This window comes from Pipra filicauda, unplaced genomic scaffold (assembly GCF_003945595.2).
Source record: "Pipra filicauda isolate LSUMZ 115617 unplaced genomic scaffold, ASM394559v2 scaffold337_size785800_pilon, whole genome shotgun sequence".
NCBI lineage: Eukaryota > Metazoa > Chordata > Aves > Passeriformes > Pipridae > Pipra > Pipra filicauda.
In genome coordinates this window covers 654,679-677,347 of record NW_024104462.1, presented here as the reverse complement: position 1 = coordinate 677,347, position 22,669 = coordinate 654,679, and the positions used below count along the sequence as shown (strand labels likewise).

The 22,669-nt window shown below is 50.4% G+C and overlaps 1 protein-coding gene across 5 annotated transcripts in view; it reads right to left on the bottom strand.

The window, feature by feature from the left end:
* Positions 1 to 22,669, bottom strand: part of DNAH9 (dynein axonemal heavy chain 9) — a 189,392-nt gene that overhangs the window by 69,037 nt on the left and 97,686 nt on the right. For all 5 annotated transcript variants that reach the window (XM_039384055.1, XM_039384056.1, XM_039384057.1 and 2 more), the window contains 8 exons: positions 21,936 to 22,124; positions 19,964 to 20,199; positions 17,971 to 18,093; positions 15,395 to 15,599; positions 10,711 to 10,875; positions 8,054 to 8,194; positions 5,703 to 5,873; positions 3,491 to 3,613 (listed from right to left, as the gene is read on the bottom strand). In XM_039384055.1, coding sequence (XP_039239989.1) covers positions 3,491 to 3,613; positions 5,703 to 5,873; positions 8,054 to 8,194; positions 10,711 to 10,875; positions 15,395 to 15,599; positions 17,971 to 18,093; positions 19,964 to 20,199; positions 21,936 to 22,124 — 1,353 coding nt within the window. The remainder of the gene's footprint in view (positions 1 to 3,490; positions 3,614 to 5,702; positions 5,874 to 8,053; positions 8,195 to 10,710; positions 10,876 to 15,394; positions 15,600 to 17,970; positions 18,094 to 19,963; positions 20,200 to 21,935; positions 22,125 to 22,669) is intronic.

Here is a 22,669-nt window from a genome sequence, read left to right as displayed (position 1 = left end):
CAACCAGGTTGGAAAAGACCTCTGAGATCATCCAGTCCAACCCGTGACCCAACCCCACCTTGTCACCCAGCCCATGGCACTGATGCCACATCCAGGCTCTGCTCAAACACCTCCAGGGACGGGGACTGCACCCCCTCCCTGGGCAGCCCATTCCAAGGGCTGATCCCTCTCTCTGGGAAGAACTTCTTCCCAATGTCCAAGCTAAACCTGCCCTGGTGCAACTCAAGGCTGTGCCCTCTTGTCCTACTGCTGGTTCCTGGGAGCAGAGCCCGACCCCCCCCGGCTGCCCCCTCCTGTCAGGGAGTTGCAGAGAGTGAGAAGGTCTCCCCTGAGCCTCCTCCTCTCCAGGCTGAGCCCTCCCAGCTCCCTCAGCCTCTCCTCACAGCACTTGTGCTCCAGACCCTTCCCCAGCCTCGTTGCCCTTCTCTGAACCTGCTCCAGCCCCTCCATGTCCTTCCTGAGCTGAGGGCCCAGAGCTGGACACAGCACTCGAGGTGAGGCCTCAGCAGTGCCCAGTCCAGGGGCACAATCCCTGCCCTGCTCCTGCTGCCACACTGTTCCTGAGCCAGGCCAGGCTCCATTGGACTCTTGCCCCCCTGGGCCCCCCTGGCTCCTGTTCAGCTGCTGTCAGTCAGTCCCCCCAGGGCCCTTTCTGTCCCCCCACTCTGTCCCAGCCCGTGGGGCTGCCGGGGGTTGTTGTGGCCAAAGTGCAGGACCCGGCCTGTGGCCTTGTTGAACCTCACCCCGTTGGATCCTTCCTATCTCTCCAGCCTGGCCAGGTCCCTCTGTAGAGCCCTCCTGCCTTCCATGAAATGACCACCTGATAAATACCCCCCACTGTCAGTTTGAGATGGCCCAGGGGGGATGGAGGGCAGGCTGCTGTGGGGATGGGGCTGGGGAACAGCTGATGGAAGGGATGAAGCCTTTGTTCAGTGATAACAGTCTGAGCTCTGAGGAGCAGCTCCCTGCTGGTCCCACAATGGGGGTGTGCTCAGGCACTCTGGGCACAGAGGGCCTCTTCTCCTGGGTGTGTCAGGTATCACAGAATCATGGAATAATCTGAGCTGGAAGGGACCCACAAGGATCATCCAGTCCAACTCCTGGCCCTGCACAGACTCCCCAACAATCCCACTCTGTCCTTGAAAGCGTTGTCCAAACCCTCCTGGAGCTCTGGCAGCCTTGGGGCTGTGCCCACTGCCCTGGGGAGCCTGGGCAGTGCCCAACCAGCCTCTGGGGGAAGAACCTTTGCCTGAGATCCAACCTGAGCCTGCCCTGACACAGCTCCAGCCATTCCCTGAGTCCTGTCACTGGTCACACAGAGCAGAGATGGAGCTGCCCCTCTGGGCAGGAGTGATACAACAATAAATCCTGAGGAATGAATGACTGGGAATATATGACTATTAATAATTATTTAATGACTATTCCTTCTGGTGTAGATGCCCCTGAGCTGGCACTGGACCAACTTCAGCACAGCAGTGAGGCAATGGCAAAAATCATGGTGAAGCACAAGGGGAACACAAAAGGCCATTTCACCCTCCCTGAACAGGACTGGCAGCACAGGAGGGGGCACCTCACAAAGAATACTCACTGCAAACCCAGAGGGTGTTTGCTTGGAGAAAGTACCACCTGAGGGCAGGAGGCAAAGGCACCCTGGGGCACTACAAGTGTAATAGAGAATCACAGAATCATTAAGGTTAGAAAAGACCTCTAAGATCACCAAGTCCAACCATCATCAACTCAGCACCACCACTAAACCATGTCCTCAGTGCCAAAAACCATATTTGTTTCCTAAGATGCATTAAAGGATCTCCAAAATGAGAGTCAGAGCCTGAAATCTTGAAAACCCATTGTGGAAGGAAGTTCACATTCCAGAGGAAACTCCAAGGACTGTAGTAGAGAGAAGCTTTGCTGCGCAGAACCTCCAAAGCAGTGCAGAAATCCAACCCAGAGGGGCCCAGAGAACTGAAATGCTCCATTCACCCCCTGTATTCCCAGGCTGAACATAGGCAGGGACAGAGTAGAGCTGAGAAAACCCATGATTTCAAGCAATAATATGGATGTACATCCTCACTCCACACAGCCCAAAGACACAATATGCTGTTGCAAAGCCTGTATTTCATGGGCTTGATGGTTGAGTCTTCCTGATTATGTGCATTGACCCTAAATGTCCATTTAATTTGTCTTCGAAGAAGGAACAAAAGTAAAGCTGCTGCTGTCTGAAAAAAAGATGATTAAGGAAAGGGTGTAGGATTTTTTTTAATTCCTTCATTATTATGGAAATATGCCTTTTAGAGGCTGAACAGAGCTGGTTCAGTGAGAAGTTCCAAGCTTATTTTATGGCTGAAAATGTGACTGTGACATTTAATATGAGGTAGGTCAGACAGAATGAGGCAGAGGCCGTGTCCCCAGTGCCAGTGATGAGACAGGGATGATAACTCCTGGTCAGGGCAGCCAGGAATTGTTCCATGTGGAATCACTATGGGTCACCTGTGTTAGAAATATCAACTTTATTCGACTCTTGAGCTTCACTGTGCAGCCGAACTCTATGTTACCTGAAGGACAGTGTTTGCCCAGTTAAGCCCAGCCCAGCCCAGGCTTGCCTAGAAGGCCATGTGGCACCTTATACCAGGGTTCCTGCAAGACTCTGGAGAGCCTCCAGAAACAATATAAACAGGCAAAGAATTTCAGACATGTCTTGGGCCTGGATGCAGATTTTCTGCTTGGTCATCCTGCAGGAACCACGTACATCCTCTATGCAGAATGGTGGGAGGGAGAGAAAGGGAAAAAACAATGTCCCATGCGAAAATTTGGGAACTGTCCCAATGAAACTGAGATGTCTTCACTCCCTACTTCACAGCACAGGGAAAATATCCCACAAAGGCAGCACAATGTAAATAAAACTGATCCTTAAATCAGCCCAGGTGCCAAACACTGATCAGAAGCCACGATCAAACAAGAGACACAACCTCAGCTCCAGCAAGGTGTGAATGAACATGCAAAACTTGGAGAATATTTTAACTGCTTCCAGAAAACAAATCCCACCCTGATGAACCAGGTCCAAACCCAGCACAATTCACATCTGTGGGCAAACAGGAGCAGAGATGGGATAACTCACGTCTCCTTGGGATGCTCTTCCTCCCCTCTCACTCCAAATCCATGGCAGGTGTTGGACCTGCTTATTGCCACGGCAGCGTTTTCTTGCAGATCTGGGAGCTCTCCCACCCCAGCACAGCTCTGCAGATGGTCTTATCAACCTTAAAAACTACTGTGGCATCTCCATGTCCTTTACAAACCATAACCACAAACCTCAGAGGGTGTTCTCATTCTAGAGGAGCCCCCCAAGGCAGTACCTGCAGAACTCTCTGTGTCTGTGGCCTTTCTCCTCATGTATGGTCAGAACTTTGTTTACCAAGTGCCACAAGAACCCACCTGAAGGGCAGAAAGGCTTTTAGAGGAGGTAAGGGGTGGTGATTTCCCATGGTTCAGGTACCTTGATTCCTCCCCAGGAATGGTCAGACAGGAACTCCACAGGGCTCATGACTCCAGGCTGTGTTGGGTATCTCAGTAGGAAATCCAGCTCTGCTGGGTTGATTTCTTTATTCATCAGGAGTATCTGTAATTCCAAACAGACAAGCTATCCTCGAGCAGCAACAGAATCCATCAGATTAATTGTTCAAACCAGGCACCTGCCAAATGTGTGGCTAAAATGTACTCAGAGCCCCATGTTGGAGAGGTGTGATGGACACACCATGTAGGTGCTTGGGGTCTCCCCAAAACAGGAACGGGAATGAGGATGGAGATTGGCAACAAAAGAGGAACAAAACTGGGAAAACTACGTGGCAAGTGCTATGATCCAGGTGGATGGGAGCACCCTGAGGAGCAGTCCCTGCCAGGGTGTGCTGCAGGTCCCTGGGCTGGGATCCACAGCTGGAGAGCAGAGAAATTCCTGGAGAGGAACCAGAGCATCCTTAGGGAATGCCACCAGGGGGTTGGCCATCTCTCACTGTCTTGTTCAATTTATAAACCAACTGGAGACACACTGAGAGTGCTGGGAAAAATAAACAACAAACAAACAGCAACAACAATAAAACCCAAACCAAAATCCTCACCACCCTCATGGCTCCTGCAGCAAGAGAATAAGCAGGTCCATGAGGTCTCAAATACTGAAGAGCACCTGGGACATTCCAATGTTTTTAGTACCAGTGGTGGCTTTCAGGAATAAATGGAGTAAGACTGCCAGAGCCATGGCTGAGGTCATTCTGGAAAGCCCAGCTGGGGCCACTGCTCCAGGTGCAATGCCAGAATTCTGAAATCCCAGACTCCGAAAAAATCCCCTCCAAACACCAGTTCTGGGAGGGGGGAAAACCAGTGCAGGGAGTGTGTGGTTTCCTTGTCACAGATCCTGGTTTGTATCCCAATGATGTCAAAAGGGCAGTGGCACTTAAGGTGTGCCTGGCACCTCTCCTGCCACTGAGGGCACGAGGGACTCAGCTAAAGAGCCAACTGTTTTTTTCTATGGGAGCACCTGTGCCCATCACCCAAGTGCCTCCACACACTGACACTGGGGCTGCTGCTTTTCCTGACACATAAAGGGACCCATTAATTATTTTCAGTGTTTATTGTAGTTACAAGCACCATGTGTGCTACTGAAACACTTTATTTAGAGATATATGCTAAAAAATGTATGTGTCCCGTGGGTCAGAATTATGGCTGACATTGAAAAATATAACCTGACTTTTTACACACAATTTATTAACAAAATATCCTGTTAGAGTCCATTTTTTTTCACATATACACTTTCCCTTTTACATAAAGTATTTTGTTATGTAGAATTAAAAGAAGTCTTGGCCATCCCTGGATCAAGGTTAACCAGCCCTGCAGTGTTTCAGCAGTTGGATCTTGGTTCAGATCTGCATTCTTGGAGGTATTTTCCAAACTTATTTAGTCTGTGATTCCACATGTCAGGGCATTTCCACAGTCATTCACCGCACAAACTTCATATCAACTTCACAACATCGTTCCAAGCACTATTTATTGATTAGATATACAAACGTCTCCTTGCTCAGATCATGGACTAAAAATTATACAAAATACTGGACATGGCAGAGCAGCTGTGTAGGAAGAATTTCTTCGGGATAAAAGCAATAAACCCTTCCAGGCCAGTTTGCTTTGCCCTGTTTTCCAGGTCCTGCCAGCAGGTATTACTGTCTCAAACAACCTTTGCCATCACAATTCAAATCCAACTCAGCATCTATGCCTGTTATTGGTGAGAGTCAGTCCTATAAGGAGCAGCTGAGGGAGCTGGGGGGGCTCAGCCTGGAGCAAAGGAGGCTCAGGGGGGACCTTCTGGCTCTGCAACCCCCTGACAGGAGGAGGGAGCCGGGGGGGGGGTCGGGCTCTGCTGCCAGGGAACAAGGGACAGGAGGAGATGGAACGGCCTCCAGCTGTGCCAGGGGAGGGGCAGGAGGAATTTCTTCCTGGAAAGGGTGGTCAGGCCTTGGAGGGGCTGCCCAGGGAGGTTTGGAGTGCCCACCCTGGAGGTGTCCCAGGAAGGCCTGGCCGTGGCACTCAGTGCTCTGGGCTGGGGGACAAGGTGGGCATCGGGCACAGGGGGGATTCCATGGGCTGGGAGGGCTTTTCCAACCTCAGGGATTGTGGGATTCTGAACCTTGCTCACAGAGTGCCACCCCTGGTGGTGTTACCTGGAAGGTGAGCTGGGCAGTGTAGGTCAGCCTGTCCCCCTCGAACAGCCCCCGGGCCGTGCACTGGCACACGCAGAAGGTGATGCTGTCGCTGAGGCTCCTCACGCGCTCCGTGAGCCCCTCGGCGGGAGCCGCCCTCTCCATGGCTCTCTGGAACACCTTCTGGAATGCCTGGGGGGGACACACAGTGGGACATGTGACTCTGAGATCCCCTTTGCATGGTACCCCCTGAACTGCCACAGTGAGAGATGCCAATCTCTAGGGCCACCTGGAACATGTAGAGAGCAGCCCCTGCATCTGCCTGTAGCTGCTCTTCAGGAACACAGAGTCTGGCAGTGGTGACATCCCCTGTGACACTGAGCTCTCCGGAGCCCAAGGGAGCAGCAAAGAGACAGGCAGAGGGAACTCAGACACTGGGAATACAAGAAATGATCTCTTACCAATGTGCTCCCACAGGGAGGACATGGGACACTTGCTCTGCAAATGTTGAGCCAGAAGAGAGTGGAGATCCCAGAGGACACATGGAATCACACACTGGTTTGGGTTGAAAGGGACCTAAAAGCTTATCCAGTCCCACCCCTTGCCATGGGCAGGGACACCTTCCACCAGCTCAGGTTGCTCCAAGCCCCATCCAACCTGGCCTTGGACACTCCCAGGGATGGGGCAGCCACAGGTTCTCTGGGCAACCTGTGCCAGGGCCCCACCACCCTCACAGGGAAGGATTCCTTCCCAATATCCCACCTGAATCTGCCCTCTGGCAGTGGGAAGCCATTCCCACTGGTCCTGTCCCTCCATCCCTTGTCCTCAGTCCCTCTCCAGCTCTCTTGGAGCCCCTTTGGGCACTGGAAGGGGCTCTAAGGTCTCTGTGGAGCCTTCTCTTCTCCAGTGGAACACCCCCAGCTCTCCCAGCCTGGCTCCAGAGCAGAGGGGCTCCAGCCCCGTGATCATCTCTGTGGCCTCCTCTGGACCTGCTCTAACAGATCCACATCTTTGCTGTGCTGGGGACCCCACAGCTGGACACAATATTCCATGTGGGATGTCACAACAGTGGAGCAGAGGAGGAGAACACAACTCCCACTGTGCAAATGTTTCAACTCAGAGAAAAGCAATTGCTCTAAATAATAACAATTTCAAGAAGTCTCATGAGCACTTTACTGTCTGGATCCAGACAAGGACTGGCTGAGAAGAGCAGGGAGCAGCACTGGTGGGATGGAGCAGCCAGTGAAGTCCCCTGGGGATGGGGACCTGCATCGAGAACAACCCTCTTATATAAGAGAATAAAGATTCTTGCAACAACATTTCTGATTTGAATGAGAAAAGACATAAAACTTTCAGAGCCATTCGAAGAAAAAACATTTGCAAATTATCAAATGCAACTGGAAAAAGAAAATGGAAAAGAAAATAAAACCCAAGTCCTGCTTAGCAATGCAAAGGCTCTGTAAGCTGGGCCCAGCTAAAGGAAATAACCATGGATGGCACAGACTGACCAAGGCCTGACTGTGTTGGCAGCATTATTTTAGGGGTTCTACAAAGGAAAAATGATGCCTCAACAAATTAAAGTAACATTGATACCCAATGCATTATTAATAATTGCAGAATGCATTTTCCTGCTTAACATTTCTTTAAATTCTGTTCAAACATGCTGGAGAGCAGCACATAAATCTTTGTGTTCTAATTTATAATGGGTTCCCAGCTGTGTGGCAAGTATTCTGAAATTATTTCTGTGCATCTTTACACAATGTTTTATGATCTGTCATCAAAATTTATTAGATAAAAACATTTCACCCAATAATTTTTCATGTATTTAGACACACTGCTAATATTAACTGGAAAACATAAAACAAACTAACTCTGGAAGATGCAGATTAAAGGTGAAGCCTCAGGAACCCCTGTATCTATTATGGATGTGTAGGGAATGAATCTTTCAAAAGGCACAAAAGATATTCTGTACATTTTTCTGATAAAATTACTCCAACAAACGAGTCGTGGATATAAAAAAGAAAAGCTTCTTTGGGGATCAGGCTCAACACATTGTAGTCTCTCCTCAATTCCTTTTTCCAGGTCACTCGTCAAGGTAAGAAATCGTTTGGAAGAAGTCCTAGGCTAGGACTCCAACTCATTTAACCCTCCAGCCCCCAAAGTACCTTTCTTGTGATAAAAAAAGGTCTTCCATTTATTAAAGCATTAAACTGGAACTCTTTCTAGATGGTTGGAGCAACCTGGGCTAGTGGAAGGTGCCCCTGCCCATGGCAGGGGGTGGGACCGGATGAGCTTTAAGGTCCCTTCCCACCCCAACCAGTGTGTGATTCTGTGAACCTCAGTGAGAGAGAGCAGCTCTGAGGGCACAGCACCTTCAGGGAGAACTGGTACATGGGGTGGATGTTGTGGAGCTCGTTCATGGTGAAGTAGAGCAGGGAGGCCCTCGCGGCCGCGGGCCTGTAGTGCTCCCTGGCCTCGTTAATCTTGGCTTCCGTCACCTTGAAGTCCTGCACCTGCAGGGAAACACAGGACAGGATTCATGTGGGAACACCCCTGTGCAGTGAGTGCAGCCCAGGGAAGGTGGACATGGGCCACAAAGTCCTCAGGGCAGCAGTGGGCAACCCACACATGAGCACCACAGGGAGCAGCCCCTGCCCCCAAGACACGGTGCAGCCAGGCTTGAGCTGCCCCTCCAGCATCCCCCCACTCTGGAACCTTCCCATTTAACTGCATTTCCCATTCAGTTGTCCAATCCTCCATTTTCCTGAGTCCCCTCCAGACTCCTCCCTGGATTCCCTGCTCTCCACTAACTGGAACTGTTTTTCTCAACAATGAGTTTCTCCTGCTAATTGCAGGTCATCAACAGCACAGGGCTGGACAGCCCCAGTTCTCCTCTCAGGCAGCTTCCCCAGGGCTGGGAGGTGTTCATTTATCCCAGCTCTTTGTTGCCTTTCCTCAGCAGCACTGAACACACCCCACCTTGCTGCTCAGGGCTGCAGCTGCTGTGATGGACATGTGGAAATCGTTTTTGGCAGAAACACCAGCCCATCATCGTCTCAGTTTGTTCTTTCATTCCACTTCAGCAGCACAAAGTGACGTCCTCGAGCCCCTCAGGGGTTATTTCAGGCTCTGTTTGTGCACAGACATGTCTTGTACATGGCCAGGAGCTGCTGAGCCAGAGCTGATCCAGCCAGCTCAGCAAACCATGCTGTGGGATCATAAAACCATGGAATGGTTTGTGTTGGAAGGGACCTTAAAGCCCATCCCCCATGGGAAGGGACATCTTCCACTAGCCCAGGCTGATCCAAGTCCCGTCCAACCTGGCCTTGGACACTTCCAGGGATGGGGCAGCCACTCTGGGCAACCTGTGCCAGGACCTCCCCACTCTCACAGGGAAGGATTTCTTTCTAATCTCCAACCTAAGCCTACTCATTTTCAGGTTAAAGCCATTCCCTGTTGTCCTGTCACTGCAGAAGGTCCCTCTCTGTCCCTCTCGTTGGCTTTCTGTGGCAGAGCAGGGCTCAGCAGGGCATCACACAGCCCCTGAAACACAGGCCATGGGGTCCCCTGGGCTGTCCCTGAGCTGGTGTGAGCACATCTGGCTGGGGCACCAAGCCTTCCCAAGGCAGCACAGACTGAGCCTTAATCTGCTGTGTGCAAACATCACCACACCTCAGCACCCCACAGCATCTGGGGGCTGAGCCTTTCTGCATGTGCCCATGAGCAGAGCTGGGCTGATTCATAATTCCAGTCAAATAAAAGCCGGGGGGGGCAGGCAATTGCTTTCCATAGACAGATCAGAGAGGAACTTCCATAGGAAGGAAAATGCTGCATGAACATTTTTTTTTGGTATACAGACCAAAAACAGAGCAGCAAACCTCTGACAGGGCTCTGCAAACTCCAAAACTCAACCCTGTTGGTACAGAGCTCGCACTGACCATCTGTATAACCACAGCTGGTTTAGGAGCTGGAGCCCTTCAAGAACACCCAATTCAAGAGGGAGATGCCAAGCTGGCAGGTCAAAACATCTCTTCAACATCTCCTTTGGGGGTTCAAGCAAACCCTCCTCAGACAGTAAAATACATCTGATGCACCACAAATGGCTCCCAGAAATAATTCTGATTTTTAAGGTGCAGGGAGGATCTCTTAGTTTCTTGGTCACTGAGGCTCCAACACAGGGAGGTGAAAGGCAGTTCCAGCCCAACCCCATCACGTGGGTGACTCACCCCCAGCCAGTGGGCAGGGGGAGGGCAAGTGTGGGCTGTGAAGTTGGGAGGTGGTGGAGTCCCCACCCCTGGACATGCCTAAGGAACAACTGGCCGTGACACTCAGTGCTCTGGGCTGGGTGACAAGGTGGGCATCAGGCACAGGGTGGACTCGGTGGTCTTGGAGGTCTTTTCCAGCCTAAATGATTCTGTGACTGTGGCTGCAGAGGGAAGCAGCTGACTGGCCATACCAGAGTCCTGGCACAATCCTGGCATGAGAACCACAATTCCCAAGTTCCCTCAGTGGCAGGAAAAACCACAGTGCATCTAGCTGAGCCCAGCCAGCCAGCCAGGGGAACTGGGCAGTGCTGACACTCACAGCTCATACCAACACTGATTTATACTCTAAAGAATGGAAAGGTATGAAATGCCCAAGTTCCTGCAGATTTACTCGAGATCACAAACTCACCAGACGCCAGTCCCTGGTCAGCACTAAAATCCAGCTTAGTTGAGGCAGTGTGATGTACTCAGGATTAGGCTGGCACCGTTTAAAGCTGCCTTGATACAGTGTGTAAATTTTATTGTCTTTACATCAGACACTGATGTTTTCACTTGGTCTTAAATAGGTCATTTAACACACAAAAGCTGCAAAGCACCAAATGGCCTGAAGCTCTCCAGAGTGGAGAGCACTGTAGTTTATACCCATTTCTCTTTGCTGAGCAGAAGGAGCAGAGATGGGCAGAGCAGAGGTGACATTCCACCCAGAAATCCTCAAAGATAACATCACACACACAGTTTTCTCCAGGCTATCACTGTCTTTGTACCTTCTCCTCGATTTCTGCAGCTGTCTGTTTAGTGATCTCCAAGTTCTCCACCAAGGCTGTGTCTCCCAGGAAATTCCCAGATGCTGATGACAGCCGAGAGAGCAAGTTGTCCTCTAATGTTTTCAAGGTGATCTTGAATCCATTCTGCTGCTTTGTGAGATCTGACTGCAAATGAGAAATTCAGAAAGTTTTAGCCACCAAACATGTGGTAAAGGAAGGATTAACCAACTTCCCATGGGAACAGGCTTCTCACTGAAAGCTGACATAGTCCAGTAGTGCTTATTCCTGCTCTCTGCAACTCCTGGGAGTGGGTGGAGCTCTAGGATCACTCCATATCCAACAAGCCATCAACTCAGAGAAACCTTGAACAGCACAGAAAGCACCAGGAAAGCTGAACCCTTTCACTAGGAATGTATGAAAATGCTGGGGATGAAAAAGGAACCTTTATCCCCATCTCAAACATATCTCCTATATCTTTGTTCCTGATTCAAGTCAGACTGGACAGTCCCCCCTCCTGATGAACTTGCCCCTCCACACCCCACCAGTCACACCAGCAATGGGGCCACAGGGATAAAACCTGGTGGCAAATCCAGCAGCAAAGTCCCTCAGGCCCTGAGAAGAACACGAGATGCACCTCAGGCTCAGGACTGAGGGCAAAGCTGAGGCCTCATCTATTGCTGCTCCTGTTTGTATCCTGGCCTTGAAGTCCCACAGGGACCAGTGGCTTACTGGGCTAAAGCTGTACATGCACAGAGTCCTCCTGCCAAAGGATTTGCAAACTCAGCACAAGAAGGCCAAGCAGATACAGCCCAGTACAACCATCCTGCCTCAGGGGCACATTTCTGAATCACAGAGCAAATCCTTCCCATTTCTCTGGTCCCATCTCCCTCTCCCCTGTAGAAGCACCATCATTAATGCTGTTCATGGTGGAAACAAAGACTCTCATCCATCTCCTTTCTGAACTGCTCCTCCAGAACAGGCTTTATCCCATGAAATGTGATTGCCTTATTCTATGTGTTGGCTCAGAGAAACTGCATCTCTCCTGGATTCAGGTATGTTATTCCACGATATGGCTCTATCGTGAATACCTATTTTTAGAGTTACCACAGAAAACATCCTGTGGGAAGGCTGTGCCTCTGATTGGGATGCTGCTGAAGAGCTAAGCCTGGTGACTATTCTCTGCATCAATGAAGTCAGTCACTACCACCCTGCTACATAAAGCACTACTGGGTGACAGTTTAAATCCTCAGACTGTGGTTAAGTGGCACAACCAAGAAATTCAAGTAACTTTGTGTTTTATAGCCCTGCAACCATCCAGCTCTGTAGTACAGCAGACGTGGGACACGTGGAATTGAAACAAGTTCTGAGCAACTGGCTCGTGACAGATTCAGTGTCATAAACCAAGTGATCCAAGGCTCCAAAGACAGTTTTGGGAAAACATGTCCCCCTGTAGGGTCTGGAATGAGAAATGTGACCCTTTGCCTCTCCCAGCCCCACCACGCAGGATGGAGCCTGCTCTGCTGGCAGAGGTTGCCCAGCAGATGAACTGACTGTCATTAATAACTCATCTCTCAACATTTGGGCTGAAGTTTCCTGTACTTGCTGTGCACACACTCATTCCATGTTCATGGCAATTCAGGTGCTCAGCAGGATGGGCACTGCAGTGTGTTGGTTGTTGGTATTTCAGCCGGAAAAGGCTGTTTTGAAGACTTGTTCCTGGCTTTCCACCCAGGAATTGGCCTGTGGTGGTAAATATTTTACAAGTCTTGAACCAGAAAATGAACAGAGCAAATTTTGTGTGTTTCTGCCATTCAAGCATAGCAAGCCTTGAAAAATGACATCTGCAAGCTATTATTCAACCCCTTGGATTATGAGCCTGGAGTTATTAATGAGGAGGGGGTGGATTTTTGCTCCAATAGCTTGTAATCCCCACCCAATTCTGGAAGCACCCTCAGAAGTGCAGACAGCTCTGGGTCCCCCCAGCACCTGCAGCTTTATCCTGCCATGGTTTGAAGCCGCAACAAGGTCATGGTTCCTCATTTCTGCAGTGGAGCTCATTATCTATTATTTCACAGCTGATATATAACAGTGCTACTTCTGAGAAACAGGTTATTCCCAGAGCCTTCCCCTGCCAACCCCTTCCAAGCTCAGCCAGAGCAGCCACCTTTCCTTTTCCTTTCTGTTGGTTTTGTTGTTTTATTTTAACATCACAAACCAGAGGGGAAAAATTCCCTGTGTTTTCATAGAATCACAGAATGGTTTGGGTGGGAAGGGACCTCAAAGACCATCCAGTCCCACCCCCTGCCATGGGCAGGGACACCTTCCACCAGCCCAGGTTGCTCCAAGCCCCGTCCAACCTGGCCTTGAACACTTCCAGGGATGGGGCAGCCACAGCTTCTCTGGGCAACCTGTGCCAGGGCCTCCCCACCCTCACAGGGAAGAATTCCCTCCCGATATCTAATCCTGCAGAGCACCTGAGGAAGAATCCCAACACTGTCCATCACAGCCTGGCTGTGCAAGGATTTCACACACACCGTAACCAGTGACGTCTGGAGCTGATGGGAGACACCTGAAACCAGCCCTGGTGACACAACTGGAGCAGGGCAGTGCCACCAGCACATGGAGCAGAGTCATCCCCACCAAAGGGAATTGCAGATATGACCAGATAAAGGCCAGAGGGTTTGGACTGACCTGAGAGGGAAGGTCTTGGGATTTGGCTTTGCTTGCCTTGGCCTAAACTGGTTTGAGCTTCTCTGAGCTGTGACCATCTCACAGTCAGGTCCTGCTGCCTCACCCTCGGCCAGCCTGGTTCTAATGTCCAGTGAGAGCATGGAGTTGTCCTGGACAGACTGATCTGTCCCCAGAACCACCACAGGGCAGAGTCTCAGGCTCTGCCACAGGAGTGCAACCCTGGGAAGATGGCAGAGCTTCAAAGTAAGGAGGGACAGAAAGATGGATAACTGGGAATCAATGAAGACAGAGATTATTGGATATAGGCTGTGCTGAGGAAACATTTTAAAAAGGTTGGTGTTATTGGAATTGAATCAATAATAGCTGTTTGATGGATTTGGATCAGGTTATTAACAAAAAATCCTGGGCTCCACGTATAAGGTGTGCTCTGAGATCAGTAACTGTTGTGCAGTGTTGTAGGAATCACTTCCATCTGCCCTTGAGCCAGAGCCTCAAACCTTCCCAGGACACTAACCTCTGTCCCTTTAGTCCCAGGGTGGAGAGGATGGACTAACACACAGAGAGGTGACCTCTCCTTTGGGGAACCCAAACATCCCAATCTGAGCCTCCAAGGAGCTCCCCAGTGATCAGATCCAGCCCTGGGGCAGAAGGTGCTGAGCCCCTGCCCAGCTCACCCCCAGGTCAGGGCCAGTGCCAGTCCCTCCCATGTCCAGGAGACACAGCTCTGCCTTTAGCCCAGCAGGGAAGAGATTGTCTGACTGACTGTTCACCATCCAGCAGAACATCTGGAACACCAGGCTGCCTTTCTCCTCCCTGATCCTGACCTCCCTGGGGCAGCAGGGCTGGAGCAGGATGGGAGCAGATGAGGGAGAGGAGAGATGGTAAACTCTGGTGTTATCTTGTTGTGGGGATAGAGAAAAATAGATCTTAAATATTCTTAAATATAAGGAAAATGCCATCCCACACCAACTGTGTCAGCCCAGCACAGAGCCCTCAGACCAAGGGCTTTGTGTCCTTCGTGTCCCCAGAGAGACAGTCATGGCTCACACATTAAATTTGTTTATTATGTGTTTTTGAGGCCATCTTTTGGCTCATTAGCACATGAGCCTGGTCCAAACTCAATGCATCATTAAGGCTACCCAGCTAAAGCACTTCAGAACCTCATTAAATGGAAAGATTATTACAAAACCGGCCTGGCCTGACTGAACATGTGCAGTAAATTTATTCCCACTCTCAGAAAATATTTAGTATTATACATGTTTGTTAGATGGTTATATGTGCCATTAGAACAGGGGATTTTCTTTATAAAATTATCTTGGAATTGAAGCCATACTTATTAAAAGAGAGAGAGAGAATATTTTGGCCGATTATAAAGAAGTGGGAGGAAGAACCAGGAAAGGAAAATGTCGTTACCAACTTCACAATATTTACACAGAGAATCCTATACCATAAATGCTGAAAACTGAGATTAATCCTGCCTCCAAAATTAAATCTGTGAAATCCAGAAAAACCTGATATAATGAGAATCTCAGTTTCCAGTCACAGGAGGAGGAGGAAAATAAAGTGACTCGTACCCAAATTTTGGGAGAAAAAACTTGAAATTGCAATACAAATTTTGCCAAAATACCTAGAAAACAAAAGAGTGAAGGAAAAAAACCTTCAATTCGAGGGAAATCTCCTGATTTTATGATGAGCTTAGCAATCTCGGTAACCTTCCAGGTGAAATGTTTTCTTTACATTACAATAACAATAACAATGATGATGAAGATTATAATAACAATAACAACAATAATAATAAGGAGAAGGAGAAGCAGCAGCAGAAGTAGCAGCAGCAGAAGAAGAAGAAGTGGAAGAATCAGAAACAGCAGCAGCAGAAGAAGCAGAAGAAGGAGATAATAACAATAACAATAACAATAACAATAATAATAATAATAATAATAATAATAATAATAATAATTTATTCTTGCTCCCAGTGTAAACTGCAGCTCCTGACCTTGAGCTCCTCCAGGTCAGGCCTCTCCATGCTGACCACGGCTGCCAGCAGCTGCTCCTCCAGCCCGTCCCTGGTGACAGTGAAGTTGATGAGGGTGCACTGGGCCTGCAGCTCGGGTGGGAAGTGGGGGTTTGCCAGCTTCGTGTGCAGGATGAGGCGGAAAGCAGGGCTGAACTCACACTCTTTGTCCCCAATCTTGATGTACCTGCAATTAGAAGATGGGCCAGGAGGTGGTTCACCCCAGGGTGGTTCACCCGAGGACAAATGGAGGTCTCGGTCAGTGGCACCTGCCAGGACTTGGCACTCGACACACAAATCACTATTAGAGCAAAAGTATTAAAAATTGGCAGTGCCACCTGAGTCACTTCTGATCTAGGAGAAAAGTCCCAGAAAGCTGCCCCTGCATCTTGGATTCTGTTTGAGAAGGCTCACATTTTCCAGCAGCAGCATGGCCACTCCAACCATGAACCCTCCTGGCTATTGAGAGAGGCTGAATTCTACCTTGAAGTTGGAGTTACAGGGAGGAAAAGCCTCTCAGCAATGAGGTCACGGGTTTGATACTCATATGGGCCATTCACTTAAGAGCTGGACTCAATGATCCTTGTGGGTGCCTCCCAATCCAGAATACTCTGTGATAAATCTGTGGCAACTTTTCATTGGTCACATCTAGAATTGCCCAGTCTGTTGGCTCTGATCAGGCCAACTCTGCAGTTGCACTGAGCTTGAGCAGCGAAGCCACATTTGGAGAGCAACTGGTGGGCATTCAAAGGAGGTAACATCTCCCAGGAAAACCCAATCTCCTCCTGTTTTGCACTTCTGACATGAAGACTAAAGCTCACAGCAACATGATCTGAACCCAAGTTTAACCCAGCCCAGAAAGCCAAACAAATCCTGGGCTGCACCAAAAGCAGTGTGGGCAGCAGGTCAAGGGAGGGGATTCTCCCCCTCTACTGCCCTGGTGAGACCCCACCTGAAGCACGGGGTACAGTGTTCCCGGCATGAAAACGACACAAAACTGTTGGAGTCCAGGGGAAACCATGAAGTTGATAAGAGGACTGGACACCTCCCCTGCAGAGACAGGCTGAGAGAGTTGGGGCTCTTCAGCCTGGAAGAGAGAAGGTTTTGTGAAGACCTAATTGTGTCCTTCCAGCATCTTAAAGGGCTACAGGGAAGGTGGAGAGGGACTGTTCATCAGGAACTGGAGTGACAGAATAAGGGAGAATGGTTTCAAACTAAAAGAGAGCGGGGTTAGATGGATAATAGGAGGAAATTCTTCCCTGTGAGGGTGGTGAGGCCCTGGCACAGGTTGCCCAGAGAAGCTGTGGCTGCCCCATCCCTGGAAGTGTCCAAGGCCAGGTTGGACAGAGCTTGGAGCAACCTGGGCTGGTGGAAAGTGTCCCTGCCCATGGCAGGGGGTGGGCCTGGATCATCTTTAAGATCCCTTCCAACCCAAACCATTCCGTAATTCATTTGATTAACAAAGCCCATGGGAACCAGAGACCCAAGAGAAACTAGAAATGTTTTCAGGGCTGCACTGGGACTGCTGCAGGAATGGTGATGTTGTCAGGGGAGTTTGAACACTCTTCCCAGCCAAACATCACTCACTCAGTGTCCTCTTGGCCCCTCAGTTACTTTTACAGCTGTGAAACAGAGGCAGAGAGAAACCCCCCAGTACGGGAACCACAGGGATGGTGGGACTGACAGTGTCTGTCCATGGGGTCTGGGCTCATGGCCTGGGAACACGAATCCCATGGACTTCCTATGTGATTCATAATTCATTTCCCCTTTCTTAGGAAGCACATGATCCCACAGGGAGTTCTGAGAGCAGACACATACAGCCCCAAAAGGTGTTTCCCTGGAGGGGGGATGAGGATTGGCACCCTCACTGCTGTACTCCCAACTCAACATTCTTCAGCATTTCAATCCCTTCCCTGGGACTGATTTTCCCCCTCCATCCTGCAGCCAAACCCACACTCAGCCATCCTTCTCATGGTGTTTTCCCCTGCACAGTTTGCAGACAGTTTGCCTTGCCCAGCAGTTTACAACATCCTGGGGTATTTTAGGCAAGTAAGGAAATAATCCTTAAGAACGTAAGGACAAAGGGTTGCCCCTGTCTCTGACCTCCTCTGGCTGGAGGGGCCCAGAGCTGCCACGGAGAACTTGACCTCATTAAGAAACACTTTATATCCTTAATGCTCAAACCTGGAGCTGTATTCCTGAACTCTGTGCAGTGTTTGCTAAAATTCAAGGCTACTTTTACTCCACAACAGCAAGAGCTATTTTGGTAATAATTTAGTGTCAGGGCAGTGGTCACTACACAGGGAGACAATTACAGGTCTCTCTTTTCATGTGAGGTTTGAATGACACCGTGCAATGAAATGAGAAATCCAGGTTGATTTTCAAGCCATCCTGTGTCTGAATTACCTGTGATTGCCCGATTTAAAAAGCCTTCACCCCTGAAGGCAGGATGTCACTGCTGCTGGATCTGAATAGCCACGATCTGAGGTGAGGAACAGAGAGCACAACACCCCCAGCCCCCACCCACATGTACCACCAACCCCTCCTCCCCAGCTCACCTGCCTTTCTTGATTGTTTCTCGCCCCAGTAATGGTCCCAACACTGGATCCACAGATTCCTCCAGGTTTTCAATCAAAACCAGTTCTCCTGCAGCCAGAGCTCGCTCCAGTGTGTCCAGGTACCTGTGGGGAGCAGCACTGGTAGGTACCTCCTGCAGTAGAGCAGGGTGTGACACTGTTATTGAGGAGGATCTGGGGACAGAGAGGGGTCCACACAGCTACAGGCACGTGGCAACATTTGGGGGGAGGAAGAGGGGTAAGAGGGGGTCAAGGCCTGATGCAGAAAGTGGCACTTACAGAGTCTGGGCTGTCCAAAAAAGAGAATGAGGTCTCAGAGCTCCAAGAGCAAGCAGTGATCACTATGACTTTCCCAAGAAGAGTCTGGGCATCAGTGAGCAAAGCTGGAGTTGTTTTTAGCAAATACCTTGTTTCCCCCAGAATCCATTGGTGCAGTTCACCTTATTTTGATCCCAGATCAGATCCAGTAACTCATTATTTTCTAGGAGGAAAACTGAGGAGGCACCAGCAAAACAACCTGGGCAACCACAGAGGAGGCACCGGTGAAACATGGGCAACCCCAAGGCATCTCCAAATCTACATGAATTTTCAAGCATCAGGCTTGGGCCACTCTTGGCTGTTGCCAGAGCTTTCCTCTGTATTCAAAACCAACCTCAGTGCTCGGACATCTCAGCAGGGTTTTGACTCTGGGGCTCCTCACTACTGGGCAGAGATGGGTGCAAGCTGATACAGCAAGAGAGCAGTCTGAGGGCTGACTGGAGATAAGAGCCAGGAGTGGAAAAGCCTTCCCATGAAAGATTTATCTGGATCAATGCAGGGGTGCTGCAATGAGAAAGTCCAGCTGGTGCCAAGTGGGAGCAGCATCAGCCCAGCTGGTCTGCAGGGCATGGTGACCCTCCTGGCAGCTTGGTTGTCCATGCCAAGCCCTCTCTCTCTTTCCAAGAGGTAGGAAGCCCTGCTCACCCTCCTGGATGAGACTAAACCAGGACATGACATCTACAATAAACCCGATGGAGGACACCACAGGCCTGTTGCCCAGAGGAGCTGTGGCTGCCCCACCCCTGGAAGTATTCAAGGTCAGGTTGGATGGGGCTTGGAGCAACCTGGTCTAGTGGAAGATGACCCTGACCATGGCAGGGGGTTGGAATGAGTTGAGTTTTAAGGTCCCTTCCAACCCAATCTATCCTGGGATTCTGTGCCACACAGAGCTCTCCTCAGCACACAGCACACTCCATCCTCACTTTCAGAGGAGTTTCTATGGTAACTGAGCCAAGCTCTAAACAGACCCCTTGTTTAATGAGAAATCTCCATCATTTTGGTAATGAATAGCAGATAGTTTTCTAGTGCTGTGTCCAGCTCTGGGCCCTCAGTTCAGGAAGGACATGGAGGGGCTGGAGCAGGTCCAGAGAAGGGCAACGAGGCTGGGGAAGGGTCTGGAGCAAAAGTGCTGTGAGGAGCAGCTGAGGGAGCTGGGGGGGCTCAGCCTGGAGAGGAGGAGGCTCAGGGGAGACCTTCTCACTCTCTGCAACTCCCTGACAGGAGGGGGCAGCCGGGGGGGGGTCGGGCTCTGCTCCCAGGAACCAGCAGTAGGACAAGAGGGCACAGCCTTGAGCTGCACCAGGGCAGGTTTAGGTTGGACATTGGGAAGAAGTTCTTCCCAGAGAGAGGGATCAGCCCTTGGAATGGGCTGCCCAGGGAGGGGGTGCAGTCCCCGTCCCTGGAGGTGTTTGAGCAGAGCCTGGATGTGGCATCAGTGCCATGGTCTGGGTGACAAGGTGGGGTTGGGTCATGGGTTGGACTGGATGATCTCAGAGGTCTTTTCCAACCTGGTTGCTTCTGTGATTCTGTGATAATATGAGCAAATCCAGAGTTGGATTTGCCTCAGTGTCACTGGCTCTGACAGCTCAGTCAAAGGGTCAAGCAAACACCCCAGGCAGCCCATCCCCAGTGTCACTGTGTGACGAGGCTGCTTTACCCCTTGTTCCCAGCCCGGAGCACTCGGAGCCCTGGGCCATATCTTGCTTTGATCCATTGGATGCCCTGGAGCTGGGGGTCCACCAGGAGGGGCCAGCGCTCGCAGGTGCTCAGGATGGTGGCGTTCTCGGCAGAGGTGCGGTCGGCCGGGAGCCCCTCGTTGTGCCAGCCCGCCACGGCCGCCTCGTCCGCCAGCATGGCCAGGGGGTCCAGGCACGGGCTCACAGGGATGGGCACCTGGGGGGAGAGGACAGAGGCTTCTAGTGGGTTATTTCGCAGAAAGTTAGCTTAATTAAAGACTGATAAAGCAGATTTATCAGCATCACCAGCAGCGTGAGCAGGTTGAGGGAGGGCATTTTCCCCACCTACTCCGCTTTGATGAGACCCCACGTGCAGAGCTGCCTTCAGCTCTGAAGGAACCAACATCAGAAGGATGTGGAGCAGCTGGAGAGAGTCCAAAGGAGACCATGAAGACACTCCGAGGGCTGGAGCCCCTCTGCCCTGGAGACAGGTTGGAACAGCTGGGGAAGAGAAGGCTGCAGGGAGACCTGGGAGCCCCTTCAAGGGCCTAAAGGGGCTCCAGGAGAGCTGGAGAGAGACTCTGGTCAAGGGCCTGGAGGGACAGAACAAGGGGGAATGGCTTCAAGACAGAGGGCAGGGTTAGATGGGTTACTGGGAAGAAATTCTTCCCTGTGAGGGTGGGGAGGCCCTGGCACAGGTTGCCCAGAGAAGCTGTGGCTGCCCCATCCCTGGGAGTGTCCAAGGCCAGGTTGGATGGGACTTGGAGCAACCTGGGATGGTGGAAGGTGTCCCTGCCCATGGTAGGGGTTTGGAATGAGATGTCTTTAGGGTCCCTTCCAACATAAACCATTCTATGATTCCATGATTTATCACTGGTTTTCCATTCTACAGGGTCCTTTTGATCTAGTTTTCTTTCCCTCAATCCTGTTTTAAACCAACACAAACTGTACAAGCAGTCCAAGGTTTTTGCCTGCAGAGCCCTAAACCAGCCCAAGCTCCAGATCACACTCCTCCCTGTCCCTCTCTCTGAGACAGCCTGGAAGGACATCACTAACCCCCTCATAAGGCAGCTGTTCTGCTGCAAAACAGCATTAGGAGGCCCAGAAATGCTTCTCTGACAGGGGAGGCCATTGCTGGGTGTGACAGCCAGAGTTACCTGTGCCAGATGTCTGAGCAGAGTGGGCCTTTCATTTCCTATTAGAATTTGAGGCATATCCTTGAAATTTCTAAGCACAGAGTCGGGTCATTTTTGGAACAATACTGCATTTCTTAACTAAGTTTCTGGTTTAGTATTAAAAAATGCAGAATGAATTTTTTCCTCTCTCAGGCTAAGGAACTGGCTGATTTTGTCAGCCCTTTGATTTGGCCATCACTGCCCCACTGTGATCTTACTTAAAAGATTCTTGGCATTATTTCCTGATGTATGAGAGGAACCTGCTAAAAATTAGCAAAATATTAAATGAGTTTGCAGCATGATGATCTCCATCTGGTCCTAACAGCAAGACATGGATACAACCAGCTGAGAGGCACGGCCAGCACGAACAGAGCTTGTGTCCAGCATTAAAAAAACACCTGGAGCTTTTCCAAGCCTACCAGTGAGCTGGCAGTGAGCTCTGCCTGCTCCAAGCAATTCCTTCTCCATGCAAGTCCTTCCTTCCAGGCTGTCCCTGATGGCTGGTCAGAACTGCAGAGTATCATCCTGGGCTCCAGGCTTGGAATTTTTCTCTACACGTGGAGGAATCAAGACAATTTCATGGAGCAAGGACACCACAACTGCCCCACAGAGGCATAAATCACACCTGGCTACGTCCTGCTCCCTAACCCAACTCAGCAGGGACACAGGGCTGCCCCTCATTTGAGAGATCCTCTCCCTTGGGGATCCTTGTGGACATCAGAATTCATGGCCATGTTAATCCCAGGAACAGCAGCTTTTCAGAGGAATCAGGACTTACTTTGAGCTGGTGCAGATATGGTTTCCAGACACCCTCCAGGAGGTCCTGGCGGTATTTCCTGGTGAAGTAGCCCAGGTAGGACACGAAGGCCGTGATCAGCAGGACATCCCCACACAAGGTGCTCTGCTGCTCTTTGAAGGCCTTCACAGCCTCAGCCCATCTCACGTTCTCAGAGGCCAGGCCCCCAACCTGCAAATGCCCAAATCAAATTAAACATTCATAGACCCATGGAATGGGTTGGAAGGGTGAAGGCTCATCTCATTCCACCCAATTCCACTGGCAGGGACACCTTCCACCATCCCGGGTTGCTCCAAGCCCCATCCAACCTGGCCTTGGACACTCCCAGGGATGGGGCAGCCACAGCTTCTCTGGGCAACCTGTGCCAGGGCCTCACCACCCTCACAGGGAAGAATTCCTTCCTAATATTTAACCTAATCCTGCCTTGTCAGTTAAAAGCCATTTCTGCAAACCTATTTTAATGGAAAAAAAATAACACTATTTAGGCAAGATAGTCTGGGAGATTGGGGCAGGAGGGAGGGAAGTGTTAAGAGGGATGATGGCACATGGTGTGACTCTTGGGGATGATCCTGTGCAGGGCTGAGGGTTGAATTCAGTGATCCTTGTGGGTCCCTTCCATCTCAGCACATTCTGTGACTGATCTTTGTGCTCAACAGCCACTGATGATTTTTCCCTTCATGACTGAGCCAAAGCTGCTGTGGATACCAACCAAACTT